A 23,466-nucleotide genomic window follows, 5' to 3' on the forward strand; every position below is an offset into this window, starting at 1 on the left:
TGTGAAGGAGTCATTCCCCGGCCGCTTCCGGTGGCGTCCGAAGCTCCGAGGTATGTAGTTCCGTCAGACAGTGCGTCAGCTGGTCCGTGGGTGGAGATGACAGATGCTGGAGAGCCGTGGGGCGTGGCCGCAGCGCTCGCGTTCAGAGCATGCGTGCTCCTTCATCAGGCGTGTGTGACGGCCATGACAAGTCCTGATTATATAGGGAAAAGGGGAGGGGGAAGGGGCAGGCTGCAGAGTTGGATTGATCTGTCAAGCAGCGTTGGTGTGTGTGTCAGACACACACAGGCTGGTGCATTCATAGTAAGGCAAAGGGAGTTGTAATGAGGTAGACAAATGGAATGATCATGTGGCTCGCAAGGGAGTGTAAAAGCGGATTGTATGGCAGGGTGGGAAAAAAGAGGTGAAAGGGGGGGGGAGTAATGATGAGAATGGAAAAAATAATGAAAGAAAGAAAAGTAATGCGGGAAAGTACGTGAGAAAACTGGAGGATAAGGGATGGTTGTGCAAATAAATAAAAAATTGTGAAAAAATATATAAAAGATATAAAAAAAAAAAAAAGAAAAAAAAAGGTGTAAAAAATGTAAAAAAAAATTTTTATGTGCAGTGGGAGATAATGGGAAAAAATGAAATAGTTAATAGATTATAGGTGACAGATGGGTGAAAAATATGAATGAGTGGAAGGAATAAATGATAAATGCATGGAGGGAATATTATGGGGAAATAAATATGGTAAGGAATATAAATGGCAAGGATGATGAGAATGAAGTGAAAAATGGGGAGGGGTATAAAGCATGTGGGAACGCATGCAGCAAGCGTCAAAAACGCATGACTGAAAGCACATATGCATGTGCACACGCATGCATGCACATATTCAGCAGATTAATTATAGAGTATAGTGAAGAAGTACGGGGGCAGGTGGTAATTAGACTATGATATAGTCTGATGGCAATGTTAAGGGTGGGGTAACTGTGGGGAAAGAAGGTTGTGTGTATGGTGTTTACAACGGGGGGGGGGGTTGGGTTAAAGGGGATATGGCCGTGGGAGAATGCGGATGATACGGCAGTGTCTAGGGAGTTTATAGAATAGAATGGGTTTCGATCTCTTCGTTAAGGCCTCCTGGCTTTAGGCAGTCTAGGGTGTATATCCAGAAGGTCTCCCTCTCGCACAGACGTTTGATGCGTTCAGCTCGAGGGAGATTGTTCGGGATGGCTTCTATAATCCAGACCCGTAGCCCATTGGTGGAGCCTTGGTGGAACTCCGTGAAATGTCTGGGGATTGTTAAGTTCTTGTTATCTTCAATGGATCGTCTGTGTTCTCCAAATCTCTTGCGTAATGTCCTGGTGGTGCGGCCTACATTAAGTAGGTTGCATGGGCATGAGAGGCAGTATACTACGAATTCAGTGGAACAGTTGAAGAATTGGCCAAGTTGAAATGTTTTATCCTTAGTAGTGAAATGTTTTTGTTTGTGCTGTACGAATTTGCAGGTTAGGCAGTTGAGCTTGCGGCATTGGTACATGCCCTTGATATCGAGGAAAGTAGGTGTGGCAGAAGGTTGGGGTCTGCGGGTTTTTAGTTTGCTAGGAGCTATTTTTTCTTTTAGGTTTTGGGCTCTTCTGTATGTAATTTTGGGTTTTTCATCAAGGCTGTTTTTGAGATGGGGGTCTTCTAGTAGTATGCCCCAATGTTTTTGGAGGATGTGTTCCATCTTTCTGTGTTGGGTATGGAATTGGGTAATAAGTCTGGGTGCTTGGGAGAGCGAGGGAGATTTTAGATTCCTGGTTTGCGGTATTTCGCTCAGGAAGTTGTTATAGGCTTCGTCCACTAGGGGGCAGGATAGCCTTTATTGGAGAACTTTTTCTTGAATGAGCTGCTTTGTTGAATGTAGTCTTCCAAACGGGTGCAATTATGTTTCAAACGGCAGAATTGGCTTTTTGGTATGTTTGCAATCCATCAAGGGTGATGGCAGCTGTGAAAATGGAGGTAAGAGTTGCCTGTGGTGGGTTTCATATAGTTCTTAGCATGGATGAGATTATCTGTGTGGCTTAGTTCAAGGTCCAGGAAGGCGAGGGTGTCTGGATCGCAGACAGAAGTAAAAGATAAGCCTAAGCTGTTGGTGTTGCAGTAGGCCACAAATTCGTCAACTCGAGATCGAGTGCCATCCCAGATCATCAGTATGTCATCTATATATCAGCCGAAGAATACGATGTGCTCAGAGTAGGGGTTGTTATGCCAGATTGAGCGTTGTTTCCAGAGCCCCATATTCAAGTTGGCATAGCTGGGGGCAAAGTTGGCACCCATGGCAGTGCCTTGGGTTTGTAGGTAGTATTGGTTCTCGAAGGAAAAATAGTAGTGGTTAAAGCAGAATTTTGTGGATTCAACAATAAATTCTGCTTTTCTGGAGTTGATTTGGGGCTCTTGGGAGAGAAAATATTCTATTGCTTATAGACCGATTTCATGTGGGATCGATGTGTAGAGTGAGCAAACATCGAGTGAGAGCCATAGATAGGTTGGTTCCCAACGGTAGTTACGTAAAGTATTAAGTAGATGAGTGCCATCCCGGATGTATGCCGGTAGGTTCTGGGCCAGAGGTTACAGGAAATGATTGATGTACATGGAGAAGGGGTTGGTGATACTGTTCATGGCGGCCACAATGGGACATCCAGGGGGCTCGGTAAGACTTTTATGAATTTTGGGAAGGTGGTAGAAGTAGGGGGTGTTGTAGTTATCACGTTTGAGGAATGCAGCTTCGGTTTTTGTGATGATTCCCTCCATTGTTGCCTTGTTCACCATTGCATGGGCTTCAGGTATGAACTTGGGTAAAGGGTCACAAGTTTTTTGTAGGTGTGGTCATCTGACAGAAGTCTGTGGGCCTCATTGACATATGCGTCTCTGTTTTGGATGACAATTCCGCCTGCTTTGTCAGCTGTTTTTATAATGTAGTCTGTATTGTTGGATAGGGCCTTGAGACAAGCCCTTTCAGGGAATGAGAGATTGTGGTTATGTGTGGGGGTCGGTTACACAGGCGTTTGATTTCAGAGAAGACTACTTGATAAAAGCTTTGTAAATAAGGGCCTTTAACATGGGTAGGGTTAAAGATGGATTTGGGGCGGAAGGAGGTATGTTGAATGGGTGGGGAGGTGAAAGGAAGTTGAGTGAAGTATGGTGAAAAGGCATCTGTTTCGCCATCTCTGATGTATATGTCTTCAAGGAGAGCTAGGCAGGAAGCATCCATTGTGTTGTCAGCGGTGGGTTTTGTACGTGGTATTTGTACGTTTGCGGTTTCCATGTCTTATTTGCTTAGGTTGGGTGGTCGAGGGTTGAGGCTCTGACTGAGAAGGTAACCGGTTCTTCTGCGTGTTTATGCGGTTAGGGTTGGGGGCTCTAAAGGGTGGTTGGGTGGGGCGAGGTCCATGGTGGCTATGGGGCCTGGGATGTGTATGTGGGTGCGGAGCTTGTCGCACGAGAGGGTAGGTGGGGGGGAGTAAAGGGGGGATGTTAGGTAATTTGGGAGTTTTCCAGTCGAAGATCTTGGATGATGTGTAGTCATCAACGTCCCGCCTAATTTTTTTCAGTTTGGTTTGGATGAGTAAATCTTCATCTTTTTTGGTATTTTTCTTTAGGATGTGAAGCCAGGCCATGGGGAGTTAGTTGACCTCACTTCTAAGTGATTGAATGTATGTTTGGACCTTTTCTGTTAGTGTTACGAGTTTTTCTTCTCTTTGTAGTATTATGATGTCTATCCATTTTTGCGAGCAGAAGTCTGATACATATTCCCACTCTTTTTGGCGTTCTGGGGTGAGAAAAGAGCATCTATGTTTGATCCTGAGGCCTCTAGGGGTGATTTTAGAGAGCCGGTATCTTTGTAGAAAAAACTTGTCCCACCATTGGTGGTTAATGGATATGATGGTGTCTAAACATAGCACAAAATTTCTTGTATGAAGCATGATTGATAGTGGCTTGGCTGTCACAACAGATCAGTAGGAAGAAGGGAGTAAAGATGTTCCAGGTAATCATGTCTGACTTCCTCAAGGGCTAGGATTGGTTCCATAGTTGCGGAAAAAAAAAGGGGGGGGGGGGTTGATACCGTGGAAAGTTATACAGTGTGGATCGAAAGTTTGGGATTTTATTTCCATCATTTACACTTTCAAAATTACAGAAAACAAAAAAATGGCGTCTGCAAAAGTTTGGGCACCCTACAGAGTTAATATCTTGTACTGCCCCCTTTGGCAAGTATCACAGCTTGTAAACGCTTTTTGTAGCCAGCCAAGAGTCTTTCAATTCTTGTTTGAGCTATCTTTGCCCATTCTTCCTTACAAAAGTCTTCCAGTTCTTTGAGATTTCTGGGCTGTCTGTCATGCACTGCTCTTTTAAGGTCTATCCATAGATCTTCAATAATGTTGAGGTCAGGAGATTGTAAAGGCCATGGCAAAACCTCCAGTTTACGCCTCTTGCTGTAATCCCCCGTGGATTTTGAGGTGTGTTTAGGATCATTATCCATTTGTAGAAGCCATCCTCTCTTTAACTTCAGCTTTTTCACAGATGGCATCAAGTTACCATCCAAAATTTGCTGAAATTTTATTGAATCCATTTTTCCTTCTACTCGTGAAATGTTCCCTGTGCCACTGGCTGCAATACAACCCCAAAGCATGATTGATCCACCCCCATACTTAACAGTTGGACAGAGGTTCTTTTCATTAAATTCTGTGCCCTTTCTTCTCCAAACGTACCTTTGCTCATTCCGGCCAAAAAGTTCTATTTTAACCTCATCGGTCCACAGAACTTGTTTCCAAAATGCCTCGAGCTTGTCTATATGTTCATTTGCAAAGTTCAAACGCTGATTTTTGTGGTGAGGACGTAGAAGAGGTTTTCTTCTGATGACTCTTCCATGAAGACCATATTTGTACAAGTATCTCTTTATAGTGGAATAGTGTACCACAACTCCAGTGTCTGCCAGATCTTTCTGGAGGGATCGTGCAGTCAAACGTGGGTTTTGAATTGCTTTTCTCACAATCCTGCGAGCTGTTCTGTCTGATATTTTTCTTGGTTTTCCTGATCTTAACTTCCACTGTTCCTGATGACTGCCATTTCTTAATTACATTCCGAACAGAGGATATTGACATCTGAAAATGCTTTGCTATCTTCTTATAGCCTTCTCCAGCTTTGTGAGCGTCATCTATTTTCAGTTTCAGTTTTCTAGACAACTGCTTAGAAGAACCCATGGTGCTGATTGTTGGGGCAAGGTCAGATGAGTCTGGCCATTTAAAACCTTTGAGACTGACATCACTTGGTCTTCCCAGACGATGATTGAGAACAATCCATGACACTGGCAGGTCTCAGCATTGCAAAGGGGGCTGTGCATGCTATAAATTCTGCAGGGTGCCCAAACTTTTGCAGACGCCATTTTTTTGTTTTCTGTAATTTTGAAAGTGTAAATGATGGAAATAAAATCTAACTTTTTTTTGACATATTATAAGAATGTCTAATCTGTAATTTGATGCCATTTGGAGATTTTTCCATCTTTTCTTGGCTTCGTTATGCACATTAATACACATTTTTACCTGGGGTGCCCAAACTTTCTATCCCCACTGTATGAGCTGGTTACACAGCGCAATAGGAATGAACATGATCATTTGGCATAGATATACTGGAAAAAACAGTGCTGGAGGGGGGGCACATAAAAAAGGGGTCGGTAATGGTAGCTAAACGATGGTTAAATTCCTACATACAGTTGGACAATGGAGAACAAACATAGCCACCCTCTAAAGAGAAAGTCAGACAACTGCAAATAGAAAAAAAAGAGGCTGAGAGGATTAGAAGGTAAAAATATACTTGAATAGAATTTGTTTTATTGATTACAGTTTAGTGTCACTTTAAAGAAGAGTTCCGCTTTCCGATTTTTGGATCGGCTCTCGGGTGTTGCCACCGCCATTCATGGTAAGGAAAACCGACAGTGAAGACTTTCGGCTTCACAGCTGGATCCCTATTGCTCATGCATGAAGCGTGCTGTGCTTTCTAACTGGCCCGGCGGTGGAGGAAGGATAAAGGGGGTCGAACTTCAGAGGGACGGCGCCGCGGCCCTGTCTCACTGGAGTGGGGAAGGGCACCTGTCAAAAACAGGTACCCATTCCCCCTCCCCCCTGAAAGGTGGCAAATGTGGCACCGGAAGGGGGGGGGGCAGATAAGTGGAGGTTTAATTTGTGTCTTCTACTGTATATCTGCCTGGAATTCATCTTTGAAGTGTATTTCCACTGTTGCAAGCAAATTTGAGAAAACCCCACTATATGTTTGGTATGTGTTCCCATTTACACTGCATGCCTAATTTTTTTTTTACATTTTTCTTACCTTTAGGGTGTTTGAGGAGGAGGTGTCGTGGATGACTGCAACGTTTTTTGAACAATGTTCGAGAAAAGCCTTGAATGCACTACTAGTTTTTAAAAACTGACAGTTCAGGTCGGAGCCGCTGTACTAAAAATCTGATGTTAGTACAGCAATCCCCTCTGCTGTGCTATTGACAGGGGGAAGCCTACATGGTAGCCGGTTGGCAGACCTTTTTCGGTCAGGACCCTTTCACAGAAACCGGCTGTCACACACACCGGCCGAATGTCGGCCGTTTTTTATTGAACCAGCTGATGCTGCCCGACATTCGGGCCCATGTGTACTAGGCTTAAGCCTGTCCCAGGTCTGTCCTCCTTAACATATAATGCAAATAACCCTTTGTTAGGATATTATCTACATCTAGTTACAATTGCTGCATTAACACAAGCAATGTTGATGCAGAGTTCTCTCCCAGAGACATTGTATTCAGGGACTCCCCACTACCAGAATACACTGATTGAATGCTGGTTTTCCAGCATATTGTAGTGCGACATCATTGCTTTTTCTGATGCAGGATCCTTACTGTATCCCTAGCTGGATTGATTTTTTTATACAGTGCTGTACTACATCTAATCATTGTAAGTGTTTAGTACTAATTAATAAAGTTTTTAGTAATGGTTTTACACTATGTGCGCTTGCTTGGTATCCTTTTGCATATGGCCATGAGATGGGAAGTCGACCTATGAGTGTGGTAATCATCTATCCTGTCTTGGAGTGCTGGGATACCTGAGTATATCCCTTACGGTTGGATTAAGCCTGTCCCGGAAAGAGTGTGAACTACAAATAGCTTTGTTGACTCAATGCCAAGCACTTAAAGTACAGATGTTATATGGGTAACTGGTAATGATTATCCTTCCAGTGTCATCTCCTCTGTAAATATATAGAGCCATACATACAGGCTACAACTCTTATGTTCCCCTGTTTATTTTGAAAAATAAGCAGTGTACATTTTAAAATGTTGTAATAAAATGTAACTTTTTTTACCTATATTGTGTATCCCAAGCATTTGTACGGTACCATAAAAGTCCACTATAGCCTCAACTCTATACACTCTATGCATATTCATTAGGAGGTAGGTACCATTTTATGGTTTATTCTCACTGGCACTCCTCTATCAATGCCAATGGCATAGGAGTCCATTTTTTCTGGTAAGCGTGTTGGCTATACATTTGGTGGTGGCTCACTGAGCAGTGATCTTTGCCTTACTTGTACATGTTGACATTCACCTTGTATTTTTTTTCTTGGACTCATGTTATATAATAGTTGTCATGGAGAAATAATCACAGGACTATTTAAATTTGTGTTTTGACACTAAAGTATTTGATTGTTGTTGGTGTTCACTCACTTCATCTATTATTTTTCACTATTAACTTATGTTTGAATGAATATACAATTTGTGTGTGTATTTTATATTGTAACTTTTAGCACTACACCATGGTGTATATAATTTAATTGCACTATTTATGTCAAGTGAGGTGTCAGCTGCTAATTTTTTACTCTCTTGGCGCAGTTTTTTCTATTTCCCCTCTGGTTTTCCAGCTTGACTATTCGACACAAGCTGGTCGTTATACTGGCTTCTGTTGAACAGACAGCTGTACATATGGACTGAAAATCTGGTGGACCCAAAGCAGCAGGTGGGTGTGACCATGACATCAAGTCGGGTGGGACAACCGCGAGATGCCCTATGACTGACACACTTGTCAGATGGCGTTCTTTTTACATGCGAATACCTACCAACAATTGTGTGTGCACTATATCAGCTATATGAGGCAACTGTGGAGGAGTTCTTTGGAGGCTGTTTACTTATGCTGTATATGACCTCTTTACCACTGAGGTCCATCCAAGGAAGTGAGGGCCTGAAAAACACTGTAGTGTTGAAAGTGGTAAATTGGTGCAAGAAAATACTGGATGCAGTGCTAACACATGTGCACAACAAATTTGGGGATTTTATTCTTTAAGTGCTTTTGAAGACTTTGGGACCTTCTAAATTGAGATAAACAAATTCCCTAGATGGTTCTGCAATAGATATAATGTTTAGTCTTGATATATTTTTGTATATATTTATTTGTTTCACGGTAAGAATTTGTGACATAAGAATCTGGTTCACGTAGTATGAGTTGATTCACATCTTTTATATAGTTGATCATTAATAGGAACAATGCACATATTTATTTTTCACTATTGGTGGTTTCACAACAGTGTTAGCTAAATTAGTTAAATGAGATCCTACCAATTTTTATGAAAAGTGTTTTTTTTTCCAAAGGTGTACTGCTGACTGTATTATGAACAGTTTGAAAAACAAACAGCTCTCAGTGGAGACATTCTTTAGAATTCAGATACACAGGCAGACCAAGCCTGTGCTATATCTGCTGATCTAGCCTGGTGGTTTGATTTTAAGTTGTTCTAAAGGCAGAAGGTTTTTTACCATAATGCTTTCTTTTTATTAAAAACCTTTTGGATAAAGCTCCCCCTCCAGCCCCCCCTTATACGTACCTGAGCCCCAGCTCGAGCCATCAATTTGCATGAGAGCAGCTGGTCTCCCAGGTCTCTCTCCCCTCATTGGCTCGCACAGCAGCAGGAGTCAATCACGGCCAATGAGAGAGCAGGGGGTGGGGCCAAGCTGCACTTTGCACAGGAGCACGGCTCGGGAGCGAGCTTGCTCAAATGCCCCATAGCAAGAGGCTCGCTATTGGGGGCACTCAGCAGGGGGAAGGAGCAGACAGCACCAGCAGGAGACCCATAAAAAAAAAAAAAAGAGGATTGGGGCTGCTCTGTGCAAATCCATTGCACAGAGCAGGTAAGTATAACATGTTTTATTTTATTTATTTTTATATTTGTACCTATAGAATCACTTTAGCATCTGTATGCTACTTGAAAATGATGTGCACACTAATAATCACAGAGGATGCACTATAATAAAATGTAAGACTTTATCTTTATAATATAATTGAAAAGTCTCACCCACAACACTCATCTGTTTTCATTATCAGGCAACAGAAGACTGAATCAAATTTAAAAAACAAAAATGTAATGCCAGGGATAAATACAATTAATTCTTGTCTAAATGAATAAGAAGTATGGTGAGTAATACACTAAATGTTTAACGCAGCTCACATTTCATCATTTGACGTCATTGGAGAAAAAATTTTGAAGCAACTTACACTCTTCCTTATCCTCAATTTGAATGAATTCTTACATTATTGTTGTCTAGAACAGATCCTTGGGGAGCATTGGTCTGGGTATATAATAAGCTGCTGGGCAAAGGCTGCTAAGCATTAGCTTGAAACAGTAATACTGAATATAAAAAATGGTTAGTTTTTTTAACCACCCTCACTTCATAAAATCTAAAGCTACAACTGGTTTTCAACTTTTGGAAGAAAATTCTCCTGTTCCCCCATTATCATATAAACGCACTTCTAAAACTGTCTGAAGGCTTACAGACTTCAGTGATCGCATTATGATCATTATTTTACAGGCAGCCCTGCTTTAAAGATAACCTGTCACCAACTTTAAAAAAATGCATGTCAGTGCAAAAGCTTACTTCAAAATTCACTTTTATTTACTTGTGATGTGCCTCTGAACTTGCTAGACAATATGACCAGTCAATTCCCTAGCAGAGCCCCCTCCCTTCTTGCATGTCACAGTAGGAGTGTCTAATTATTCTCTGTGCTTGCCAAGGTCCTTCACTCCCTACATAGAGTTTATGCAACTGTCGTTGAGGAGCGAAAGGGAACACTATAGGAGCAGGGATATGCAATTAGCGGACGTCCAGCTGTTGCAAAACTTGCCACATCATGCCTCTGCCTCTGGGTGTTTAAAGGATTCTCTAGACATGGAGGTTTCCTTGGCTCTTTGTCTACCATGAGCACTATTCTGTTCAATCTGGTGTTAATATTCCTCTTGCAGCCATATTCAAAGAGGCTGGCTACACTCCCATGGACCCTAAACTTCCTAAAAATATTTGCAACTCTAGTCTGCTTAGAGATGGTCTTATAGCCTTTACCTATAATTTCTTTCTGATCTCCTAGGGCAGTGACGGCGAACCTTGGCACCCCAGATGTTTTGGAACTACATTTCCCATGATGCTCATGCACTCTGCAGTGTAGTTGAGCATCATGGGAAATGTAGTTCCAAAACATCTGGAGTACCAAGGTTCGCCATCACTGTCCTAGGACAACTCTCTCCTTTAGTTTCTCTGGTCAATGCTCATTGTGGTGCACATGATGATACCAAAAAGCAGACTGACTACTCCTCTACTTAAATAGGCTAACTGCCTCAGCAGCTGATGATGTCAGTTCACATCCAATCTCTTTAAAGCTTGACAAAGCACATTGCAGTCCAGCCTAGGACCGCTCCTCTCTAATATTTCACCCAATAGGGGGTTAATCACAACCATACTGGGTGAAAACATTAGCGGGGGGTCCTAAGCAGGGCAGCAGTGTTCTGTCTGACTTTAAATTGCTCCCACCCGAGTGCTCCTTTAAAAAGTTATGAAAGCCTTAGGGGGCGGGAAGGACTGAGATCATGTGACCACTGTAATTGGCCGTCACAGTGGTCACATGATTGCGAGCCAGTTCCGATCCTTAGTGGGGATTGAGAGCTGTCTTTGACAGCTTGGTCTCTGTGCGCACTCTCAGAACAGAAACTTTGGCCACCCAGAGATGCACATGTGTAGCGTGGGACGCCTGCTATTACACACACATGATCTTTAATGGCATCCCAGTCTTAGTCCATAGGTTTCAATATTGAGTTGGCCCACCCTTTGCAGCTATAACAGCTTCCACTTATCTGGGAAAGCTGTCCACAAGGTTAAGGAGTGTGTCTATGGGAATGTTTGACCATTCTTCCAGAAGTGCATTTGTGAGGTCAGGTACTGATGAGGACGAGAAGGCCTGGCTTGCAGTCTCTGTTCTAATTCATCCCAAAGGTGTTCTATAGGGTTGAGGTCAGGACTCTGTGCAGGCCAGTCAAGTTCCCCAACCCCAAACTCGTGTATCCATGTCTTTGTGGACCTTGCTTTGTGCACTGGCCCAAATCATTTGGTGAAGGGAGGATTATGGTGTGGGGTTGTTTTTTTAGGGGTTGAACTTGGCCCCTTCCAGTGAAGGAAACTCCTAAGGTGTCCTGACATCAACCCGATAGAACACCTTCCCATAGACACACTCCTAAACCTTGTGGACAGCCTTCCCAGAAGAGCTGAAGCCGTTATAGCTGTAATGGGTGGGCCAACTCAATAATGAACCCTACGGATGAAGACTGGATCCCATTAAAGTTCATGTAAAGGGAGGTGTCCCAATACTTTTGGTAATATAGTGTATATATTTGCAATAGGCAACCATATTGGTTTATTGCACAGGCTTGCTTTCCAGATAACAACGCGTCACAGTGACTGTACTTTACCAGTTTACACTTCAAATCTATACATTCGACTGCAAATCCCAGCGGTCCTGCAGCACAGACGATATTACATTCCCTGCTATACAAATATCCAAAGGAGGAAGAATTTATAAATCAATGTAACAATAAAAATAGGAAAAAATGTGTAACACTGTTAATGTCACATCAAAACTGACTTTCAAGTTAATGTCACAATGGTGACTTAAAACATATAGGAGGAGGGGGTGGGGAAGTCTGCATTTAGAAATCACAGTTAGAATTGATAAAATATAATCCAGGTGTGTGTTTCCCCCCTAGGAATTGAACATGGTGAATTTGTGAGGATGTGGTGCAGCTTGGAAAACATATTGATGTAACCTATAACTTGGAATGGCAAGGTCAGGCAGAAGTTTACTCTAGTATTAAAAATGTCAAACAGCAGCTGTATGTTCAAGGGGATTTTTTTTCTTACTGTATTTACTCTCAATACACAAATATGTGCACAGTCCAGATTTTATAATATTATATATATATATATATATATATATATATATATATATATATATATATATATATATATATATATATACACTGGAGAGAGAGAGAGAGAGAGAGAGCAGAGATAAAACAGACTACATGGCTAAAGTTTCAGCACTGAAAAGGATGATGTATGACTACAGAAATGAGATCAGAGTACCCAAGCCACTGATATTCTTTCTTACATAACATTAGACTTACAGACTTAATGAATGGAACTCGGCTCAGCATGCCTCAATCATGACTTCAGTATTATGTGAATAAAATGTTTCATCAGTAAAGAAGTTCAGAAAAAGAGAGGAGAGAGCAGAATTCTCAGCAGGTAATCTTTAGTGAATAAAAAGACTCATATTTCATTGTTCACAGGACACAGCATAAAGCAATTAGATTAAATACACGGAGTAGCAAGAATGTCTCTGCCCAAACCAGATCATTATGAGATACAGCACTTTACAAGGTAACCGAGAATGGAAAAGGAAGAGCAGTTAATGAGGTATACTCTATAGGTATTTGATCATTAGTTGAGATGACTGCTGCTGTTTGAACCAGTTCTCACCCCAACAATCATTAGATCTACGAAGAGTAGAGGTTTCACCACACAAATGTATATACCACGTACAATGTAGAAATAAGATTATAGAAAGTATAAAAAGTTATCGTGATTATTTCTACCTGAAACTTATGATAAAATTGTTTCTTTGAAGAAATTTAAATAAAGTAGATTTTTTTTTTTTTTTATAAAGTACTTATACACCACCCACAGCTCTTCTCAACACTACTGTCACATAATCCTCAGACCCTAGATGCACATATAGATATCACAGTCTGCAGACAGAACAGATTTCAGTCTTGTAGATGGAGCATCCTACTTAATGGCAAACCTCAATCCTGTAGACTGAGCATCCCCCTCAATGGCAGGGCTTAATCCTCTAAACAGGGTACTCCCTTAGACCCCTTTCACACTGGGGCGGTTTTGCGCTAAAAATACCGCCTGCAAACCGCCCCTAAACAGCCTCCACTGTTTGTTCAGTGTGAAAGCCCGAGGGCTTTCACACTGAAGCGGTGCACAGGCAGGGCGGTGAAAAAAGTTTTTTGGAGCTCCTTCACCGCTCCTGCCCATTGAAATCAATGGGACAGCGCGGCTATACCGTGGCAATAGCTGCGCTGTACGAGGGATTTTAACCCTTTTTCGTCCGCCAGCGGGGGTTAAAACCGCACCGCTAGCGGCCGAATACAGCTACAAGAACAATGGTACAGCAGCGCTAAAAATAGCGCTGTTGTACCGCCGACGCCCCCACCGCCCCAGTGTGAAAGGGGCCTTAATGATAGAGGTCAATCCCCTAGATGCAGCAGCTCACCCAATGGCTATCTCAATCCTGTAAAAAAAATATATCCTCTAAATGGTGGTGCTTAGTCTTGTACATTGTAAATAAATCACCAACTCAATGGTAGAACTCATTACTGTAAACAGAGCCCCCTCCCCCAATGGTAGAGCTCATTACTGGAGCACCCCTCTCAATGGTAGAGCTCATTACTGGAGCACCCCTCTCAATGGTAGAGCTCATTACTGGAGCACCCCTCTCAATGGTAGAGCTCATTACTGAAGCATCCCTCTCAATGGTAGAAGCTCATTACTGAAGCATCCCTCTCAATGGTAGAGCTCATTACTGAAGCATCCTTCTCAATGGTAGAGCTCATTACTGAAGCATCCCTCTCAATGGTAGAGCTCATTACTGAAGCATCCCTCTCAATGGTAGAGCTCATTACTGAAGCATCCCTCTCAATGGTAGAGCTCAATACTGGAGCACCCCTCTCAATGTTAGAGCTCATTACTGCAGACAGAGCACCCCTCTCAATGGTAGAGCTCATTATTGGAGCACCCCTCTCAATGGTAGAGCTCATTATTGGAGCACCCCTCTCAATGGTAGAGCTCATTATTGGAGCACCCCTCTCAATGGTAGAGCTCATTATTGGAGCACCCCTCTCAATGGTAGAGCTCATTACTGAAGCATCCCTCTCAATGGTAGAGCTCATTACTGGAGCACCTCTCTCAATGGTAGAACTCATTACTGTAGACAGAACACCCCTCTCAATGGCAGAGCTCACTAATTGTAGGCAGAGCATCCCTCTCAATGGTAGAGCTCATTACTGGAGCACCCCTCTCAACAGTAGAGCTCATTACTGTTAACAGAGCACCCCTCTCAATGGTAGAGTTTATTACTGTAGACAGAGCACCCTTCTCAATGGTAGAGCTCATTACTGTAAACAGAGCACCCCTCTCAATAGTAGAGCTTATTACTGTAGACAGAGCACCCCTCTCAATGGTAGAGCTCATTAGAGTAGGCAGAGCACCCCTCTCAATGGTAGAGCTCATTACAGTAGGCAGAGCACCCCTCTCAATGGTAGAGCTCATTACAGTAGGCAGAGCACCCCTCTCAATGGTAGAGCTCATTACTGTAGACAGAGCACCCCTCTCAACAATGGAGCTCATTACTGTTAACAGAGCACCCCTCTCAATGGTAGAGCTCATTACAGTAGGCATCTTAAATGGTAGAGCTCATTACCATAAGCAGAGCACCCCTCTCAATGGTAGGGCTCAATCTTTGGACAAAGCACAACCTTTAATCACTTTCCGACTGTCCGCCGTCGTTATACATCGTCTGTTTGAAATGGAATATCATTGTTATGGCAGCAGCTAGCTGCTATAACCCCAGTATCCACCTCTTCAACTGGGGGTCGCCTTTCAGATAAAAGTGGTCTCTGCAGGGGATTCCCAGCAAGATCACTTTTATCAGTGGCAGGAACCCCCCCCAGCAGCTCCGGTGCCCTTCACCTCTTACTGGAGCCACTGGCAGCAGCGGAGACGATCGGATCCTTCTCCCTGTGTGGTATGGAGCAGAGTGAGGGGAAGATGGCCCCCACCCAGCTTCATACCACTGCAGGGCGGAAGCAACATCAAAACATCACTTCCGCCCATAGCTCTTGAAGGGTTTTTTTTTTTTTTAAATGACTTTTTTTTTTTTTTTTCTTTTATTGCATTTTAGTGTAAATATGAGATCTGAGGTCTTTTTGACCCCAGATCTCATATTTAAGAGGTCCTGTCATGCTTTACATTCCTTGTAATAGGAATAAAAGTGACACATTTTTTTTTTTTTTTAAAGAACAGTGTAAAAATAAAGAAAAAAAAAGTAAAAAAAAAACAAGAAAATAAATTAAAAATTTTTAGAGCGCCCCGTCCCGCCGAGGTCGCGTGCAGAAGCGAACGCATACATGAGTAGCGCCTGCATATGTAAACGGTGTTCAAACCACACATGTGAGGTATCACCACAATCCTTAAAGCGAGAGAAATAATTCTAGACCTCCTCGGTAACTCAAAACATGCAACCTACAAAACTTTTTAAACATCGCCTATGGCGGGTAAAAGTTTGTCGCCATTCCACAAGCGGGTGCAATTTTGAAGCGTGACATGTTGGGTATCAATTTACTCGGCGTATCATCATCTTCACAATATATAAAACAAATTGGGCTAACTTTACTGCTGTCTTATTTTTTAATTTTAAAAAGTGTATTTTTTCCAAAAAAAGTGCTCTTGTAAGAGCGCTGAGGAAATACTGTGTGACAGAAAGTATTGCAACGACCGCTATTTTATTCTCTAGGGTGATAGAAGAAAAAAATATAATGTTTCTAAGTAATTTTCTAGCAAAAAAAACATGTAAACGCCAAATCTCAAAATGAAGCTCTCTCCTGAAGTGGTTAATGGTAGAGCTCAATTCTGTAGATGGGACACCCCTTCGATCCCAGAGCACAATTCTAAAGTCAAAAGCACCCCTCTGAGAAATCAAAACCCTACATGAACTTCAGTAGCGACTACATAAGCCAAAATATGAAATACAACGTACACTTACCTGAGCAAGTTCTTTTTGTTCATTAACCAATCTACTGCAGCTAGCAATCATCTGATCCAGTGCATAAAGCCTATCTTCCAGCCCTTTAATGGCTTTCATATTTTGATTATCCAGTTTGGCAACTGTTTGACGGCACTCTGATGAAAATGGCTGAATTATTCGGGGATCCAGCTACAAAAAGAGAAAAGAGTAATGTACTTTTGGACTACAAAAACATATATACAAATTTTTGAAATAAACTGATGGAATGAACCCATTGCAACAAATCAAAAAATTGTCTCTCATTCTAAGGCAACACGAAAAGTAAAGTGATTGCACAGGCTAAAGCTTTTGTTATTAAAATAGAAATGAGGGAATACCCACCTGTATGTGCCATGGAACACAGTGGTCCCTTATCTGCCCTTCTTCGGTCCCGCCATTGCTCTCATTTCCTCCTCCCAAGCATTTCCCCCCCTAGCAAGCCATGTGCTATGTAGGCACACATGCAGGTGTGCTTCCAAGCTGGACTGTGTGCATCTACAGACACACACATCACGGCTCGGCCACACCCCCTGCTCCCTTCTTACAGGATTTGACTTAGAGTCTACTGTGAGACTAGGAATAGGGGAGAGAGGAGATGCAGCCAGTAACAGCGCTTGATTGAGACAGGACTCAGGTCTACATAGATCAACGATGGCCCAAATATCACAAGCAATCCAATCAGCAGTCTTGCAAAAATCGCTTCCCTTATGACCAAGCTATGACTATATGGCAATAGGCTAGAGCTAGGCATTTGATGACATCTCTTTACTAACACCCAAAAGATAGAGCAGATTCAGCAAACTGAAATGTCAGCTTTGGTGTATTTTGCATGCAAATAAGAACATTATTATTATTAGATATAGCACAAATGCATAAATAATAATATAAGAAAATAGTCGCAAGTTACATTATGAAAGTTTGAGGACCAATTCCCGCCATAAGAAGTTTTATATAAATCTGAATAGCAAAGGAATGGATTAGAAAGAACTTTCTCCTCATTTCCTATTATGCCTGACATCTGCCATATTTTTTTAGGAAGTGAGGAGAAATCACCCTTGGAGACACAGACAGCAATAAAATCCCAACTGAAGTTTTAAACTTTTCTTTATTTACTAGAAAATGCTCTTTTATTGCTGTCTGTGTCCCCATTAATAGGAATTTCCTCTCACCTCCTGTTTTGTCTCACATCAATGGGAAGTGAGGAGATTTTCCCTCATGACCTATCTGTCTAAAATTCATCAAAAATAAAAAAAGAGAAAAAGGGGAGTGGGGCTGCTCTGTGCAAAATCATTGCACAGAGCAGGCAAGTATAACATGTATATTACTTTAAAACAAACACAAAAAATGAAGGTTTAATATAAGCTTTAAATATGCACAAATTCCGAAAAAAATATCATCCTTGACGCAACAGAATGGTTTTAGTGGCCATGGGAGAAATAGTGAGGTTGATTTACCGAAGGCAAATAGACTGTGAACTTTGCAATTAATAAAAATAATAAAAAAACAATTTTATATAGCGCCTTTAAAAGGTAGCGCCTCAAAGTGCTTTAGAAAGAAAACACAAGAAATACAAAGATAAAAAGGGGCAATTAAGTGAAAGCATGTCTAAACTGCTAAATAACTTTTCTCATCAGCAGTTAGAGCAGTCTTATGACTTTATCAGTGTCTGGTTAAAGCTTGTAGGAGGAGTTTTCATTCTCCTCTGACTATCCTGTGAGGCTGCAGGACCCTCTGTATGTACAGTGCGGATTGGCCCTGTGCTGATCACATGCATTCTTCCAAGAAAAAAAAAAAAAATCTCTAGCAAATACACACCAAACTGAGCATTGCCTGTGGAGGATCAGAGAAGACAGGAGTAAACAGCCTTTTTATACAATGCAGAGGATTAACCCTGTAGGCTCCACAGTGAGTAGAACAAGCATGCTCCACTACATATACAGACTGATTTCACTGTTGTGGGTTTAGTAACACTTTAAAGTCTGACAGGTAGCCAGTGCAAAGACTCCAGGGATAGGGGTAATATGGTCACCTGTACCAGACCAAAGTGAGGATTCTGGTTGCAGAATTTTGTACATATTGCAGTTGAATAATAGTGGATTTAGATACATCAGCGAGTAGAGCATTGCAGTAGTCAAGCAGCCACTTTGCAAGTGCAGTTGCACTCATTTTCCCCACAGCTTAATAAAAGTGATGAACCTTCACTTTGTAAAGAATATCCAATCAGATACAAGGAAAATAAAAAAAACAGCATTTGTGCTTGCACATGAATAGATGATGATGAAAATCAGCAGAGCTTCACCACATTCTCTAAGTTCTGGTGGAAATGAATGTACAGTCTATTTGCCTTAAGCAAATCAACTCCAGTGGCTGGATCCAACAAAACTGAGATCAAAAGATATATTTAAATCTTAAAAGCATAATAAAATGTTACACTTAGCTTAATTTTACTTGTTTTCTATGGTTTCCTTAGCAAGGGCGTGTCTCATTATTTCCCAGCTTAGCTTTGAACTGTCAGAACCATGACAAACTAATCTAACTATACTTAGGAGCCAGCATTTGTTCTGGTTATTTGTTTGAGCTCTGCATTAGACATACAAATAAGAAATAAACAGATTCCTTATTAAAAATCTGCTTGTCAACTATTACTAATTTCAAATTAATTTTCTATTTATGTGAATGGGAATGATCCATTTCATTTCTTGCCACCTCCTCCTGTGACCTTACACAGTGTATCCAACACAGAAAGGATTCTATTAAACTGTTTTGTGCAATGTTATTTTATGCCATACCAACGGTTTATCCCTTTTTTTTCTTTAATGTTGTGCCAGCAGATAAGCTTGTTTGAGAACTGAGACCACATGGAACAAATAGCTTGCCCAAACATTTGCATTTTGACTGCAGCACAAAAAATCAAATTGTATACAACACAATACATTAAAAAACAATGTAATGTTTGATTAGTAAAAAAAAAAAGTGTCACAAAATTTTTTAAGTGGGAATTCAGCAGCCAAAGATGCAAGCATTAGTAGTAACATGCATGTGAGATCTGATTCCACAAGTGAAATAACAGTGATCCACTGATGTACATTGGCACAGACAGACCTAAAAAAACAGGAAGGCCTTGTGCACACTGGGAATCTGCTTAGCCCTTTAGAACATCTTTTCTATTGGCAGGTTAAAAGCCGCTTAAAAAAAACATGATAAAAGTCACATATTGTGCACGTGTTTATGCATGTTCACACATATGTGTGTTCATGTATTCTATTGGCCAGAATATGAACAACCTACCTTCCAAGGATGTCCATGTACTGTACATCCTTAAGTTGGTGGTTATACAGGGGATGATGTCTGCAGCAACAGGCATCAACCTTTGTTTTCGGCCGGCAATTCGCTTTTTTTATAAAAGCGATTCAGCAACTAATGCAGGCAGCCTCCCATTTCCTGGACTCTCCTGTCCCACCAAGGAACTCAGGATTGCAGCCAGTTTCACTGGCTGACCACAGAGATCGTTGAAGACTAAAAGGTCCCCGATAATCTCTATAGTATAGGCAACCAGAAGCGATGAGCATTTCCGTCGCTTTCAGTTCCCCAGATATAAACAGCATCATTTTTAAATTGGAAAAGCATCCGATCACACTGATCTTACCGTGATCAGATGCTTGTAAGGGCAGAGGAGACATCAGGGGTCTAATAGAGTCACATGCCTGTTGCTGTCACAAGGGATGTTTACATTCTCTGTTACAGCAATAAAAGTGATAATAAAAAATGAAAGAAACAGTGTAAAAAAAATAAATAAATAATAAAATCATTTTTTTTTTTTTAAAGCACCCTCGTTCCCATTCCTGGGTTTAGGGATTGGGGGCAGTAAAACCACGACTCAACCGCAGGCTTTTAGAGCCCCCACCCACCAACTTTACGTGTGAACGAGCCCTAAAGTTGCAACTAAGGGCTCATTCACAAGTGCCAAAGGCACTGCGGCACTTCTAAAGAGTGATCAGAGTGTGTTTGATGGGTGTTGAGGAGGGGATATGTTGCCTCCTCACCACCTGATTTAAACCAACGATTGCTGTGCAATGCACACGATTGTGACATGGTAGTACGGCAATTAGGAGATTAAAATCAGGTGTGAGGAGGCGACACTGGGCTCGGTGTACTTTGACTTCTCCAATGTTGTTCAGGTAGATATCCACCTCTTTAAGGTTGCCTACTACCCCTGCCATAGAGTCTTCCTGACGAGATGAAGGCACATGTGACCCCTCCCCTGCTGTGCTCCCACCTCTCCATTTGCTGATATCATACAATAGGACCTGTGATAAAATAGTAGTCCCAATCAGCTGAGAGGAGACTGTGGCAAACAAAACTGCTTTGTTTACCCTGGTAGGCAACCCTGCTTCCAGTGTCCCCCTCAAGGCCTCAACAGGTGTGCTTACATGACCTGACACAATCCCTGAAGCTAGGGGAGCCTGCCTTGTATCTCCTATGCTGCCTCTCTGTTGTCACTGTAGTTGATGCCTCTCTCCAGTCTACACATGTAGCAATACACATCATTCCTCTCTCTTATGCTGGCAATATGGCTACCAACCTTAATCCCTGCCTCTGCTGGCTTCCTGTATGGGAGGGGTTATATAGGAGAGGGCTTCCTGCCTTTTTGCCAGTGTCCAATCACCTGTAGGTCTGTTCAGGACTTTGCACCTACAAACACAGGTGTCACATTGGAAACAGCAGCTGTATCCATGCAGTTGCTGTGTTCTAATTTACAGCTATGGGACAACTAGTACTGGGATGCACACAACACTTGTGCATCCCCGTGCCGATAAACATGACCCTGCATAGTTCACCGATGAAATTTTCCTCTGTGAACGAGGTCTAAATCATAAAGTTACGTTGTGAACAGTAAAATAAAATGTAACGTGTAACCAGGGGGGGATCGGGGGGGGGCAACGGGGCAATTGCCCCCTCCGAGAAATTAGTGATGGACAGGCCAGTCAGGGCCCAGGGACGAGTGTACGGGCGGGCCAGTCAGCGGGAGTTGGCAGGTGAATGAGCTCCTGAGCAGTGGCGTAGTGTGGGGGGTGCCGTGGCCCCGGGCGCGACATTTAGGGGGGCGCCAGTATGTGTCACTGGCTGCCTCCTCCTAATTTTAACTTCCTGTGTCCCCAGGCTCCGGCCGGCATGTTCAGTGTCCGGCGCCCTGTGATTGGGCATATGGGGGTCACGTGAGGCGTAGAAGTAGAGCTGGCCTGTCCGTGATTGCTCCTGAAGTCCCGCCTCTGCACATGACCCCCATACGCCCAATCACAGTGCGCTGCGCCGGACACTGAACATTGCAGCTACAGCGCGAGGAGAGAAGCAATGTGAGCCGCCGCTGTCTTCTCCTCCTCTGGCTCCGGACTGATGCAGGCCAGCCAGACACGAAGGTGAGTGAGACTCCCTCGTGACAGTCGTGTTACTGGCCCCGGGGGGGGGGGAGAAAGTCAGTTAGTGCAGTATGGTGGTCAGTTAGTGTAGTATAGTGGTCAGTTAGTGTAGTATGGTGGTCAGTTAGTGTAGTATGGTGGTCAGTTAGTGTAGTATGGTGGTCAGTTAGTGTAGTATGGTGGTCAGTTAGTGTAGTATGGTGGTCAGTTAGTGTAGTATGGTGGTCAGTTAGTGTAGTATGGTGGTCAGTTAGTGTAGTATAGTGGTCAGTTAGTGTAGTATAGTGGTCAGTTAGTGTAGTATGGTGGTCAGTTTAGTGGACAGTATAGTATAGTGGTCAGTGTAGTGGACAGTATAGTGGTCAGTGTAGTTCTCAGTGTTGTGGACAGTATAGTATAGTGGTCAGTGTAGTGTAGTGGACTGTATAGTGTAGTGGTTAGTGTAGTGTAGTGGACAGTGTAGTGTAGTGGACAGTGTAGAGGTCAGTGTAGTTCTCAGTGTAGTGGACAGTATAGTATAGCGGTCAGTGTAGTAGACAGTATAGTATAGTGGTCAGTGTAGTGGGCAGTATAGCATAGTGGTCAGTGTAGTGGGCAGTATAGCATAGTGGTCAGTGTAGTGGACAGTATAGCATAGTGGTCAGTGTAGTGGACAGTATAGCATAGTGGTGAGTGTAGTGGACAGTATAGTATAGTGGTCAGTGTAGTGGACAGTATAGTATAGTGGTCAGTGTAGTGGACAGTATAGCATAGTGGTCAGTGTAGTGGACAGTATAGTATAGTGGTCAGTGTAGTGTGTAATGGTCAGTAAAGGAATCAGGTTGGTCAGTGTTGAAATCAAGTAGGTTAGTGTAGTGGTCAGTATAGGAATCAGGTAGGTCAGTACCATTGTATTTGAAGGGACTCGGGAGTGGTAAAAGTCCGCAGATTAGGGGGCGCAAATTACTTGTCTTGCCCCGCGTGCTGACAACCCACGCTACGCCACTGCTCCTGAGCAGGCAGGTCGGCAGATGAGTGAGGGGAGGTCGGCAGGTGAGTGTGCGGGCGGACCGGTTGGCAGGTGAGCAGAGGTGCTGGCCAGTCAGCGGGGTTGGCAGGTGAGTGAGGGCCTGAGCAGCCACTGCAGGTCGGCGGATGAGTAAGGGGGGTTAGTAGGTGAGTGTGCAGGTGGGCAGGGCAATCATCGAGTAAGTGGGCAGGCCGGTCGGCATGAGAGTGGAGATGCTGGCCAGTCAGAGAGCCAGCGGGTGGGGAGCAGAGAGATGACATCATCTCTCACCGCCCACCCTGCATCACTGCAGTTCCGCCCTCACTGTGCAGCCTCGGGCAGCAGAGAGATTACATCATCTCTCTGCTGCCTGCCTTACCTCTGGCAAGTGACAATCTGCATCTTAGCAGGCCAATGACAATCTGCAACATGTGGCAGGTGACATGGCAAGTGACAATCCGCAACGTGTGGCAAGTGACAATCCGCAATGTGTGGCAAGTGACAATCCGCAACATGTGGCAAGTGACAATCCGCAACATGTGGCAAGTGACAATCCGCAACGTGTGGCAGGTGATGTGGCAAGTGACAATCAGCATCCGGTGGCAGGGACGTGGCAAGTGACACGCTCAGGACTCCCACTGGTTCTGCGTTATGGTGAGTTGAACCATTTCATTTTATATTACAATGTAATAGTAGAAATAATGCGCTTCAATCATCCTGACACCATAACAACCATGGTGCCGTGATGATGAAAGCGCTAACACCAGCCACTGCCCCGATAACTTTCCCGCAAAAGAAACATATTTTCTGCCAGTGCCCCTCCCGAGACTAGGCTCTGGATCTG

General features: G+C 43.0%; 1 protein-coding gene across 5 annotated transcripts in view; it reads right to left on the reverse strand.

Moving 5' to 3' along the window:
* Positions 1–23,466, reverse strand: part of RB1CC1 (RB1 inducible coiled-coil 1) — a 293,127-nt gene that overhangs the window by 184,220 nt on the left and 85,441 nt on the right. For all 5 annotated transcript variants that reach the window (XM_073631593.1, XM_073631595.1, XM_073631592.1 and 2 more), the window contains one exon: positions 16,197–16,367. In XM_073631593.1, the coding sequence (XP_073487694.1) occupies positions 16,197–16,367 (171 nt within the window). The remainder of the gene's footprint in view (positions 1–16,196; positions 16,368–23,466) is intronic.

This window comes from Aquarana catesbeiana, linkage group LG05 (genome assembly GCF_042186555.1).
Source record: "Aquarana catesbeiana isolate 2022-GZ linkage group LG05, ASM4218655v1, whole genome shotgun sequence".
NCBI classification, from domain to species: Eukaryota; Metazoa; Chordata; class Amphibia; order Anura; family Ranidae; genus Aquarana; species Aquarana catesbeiana.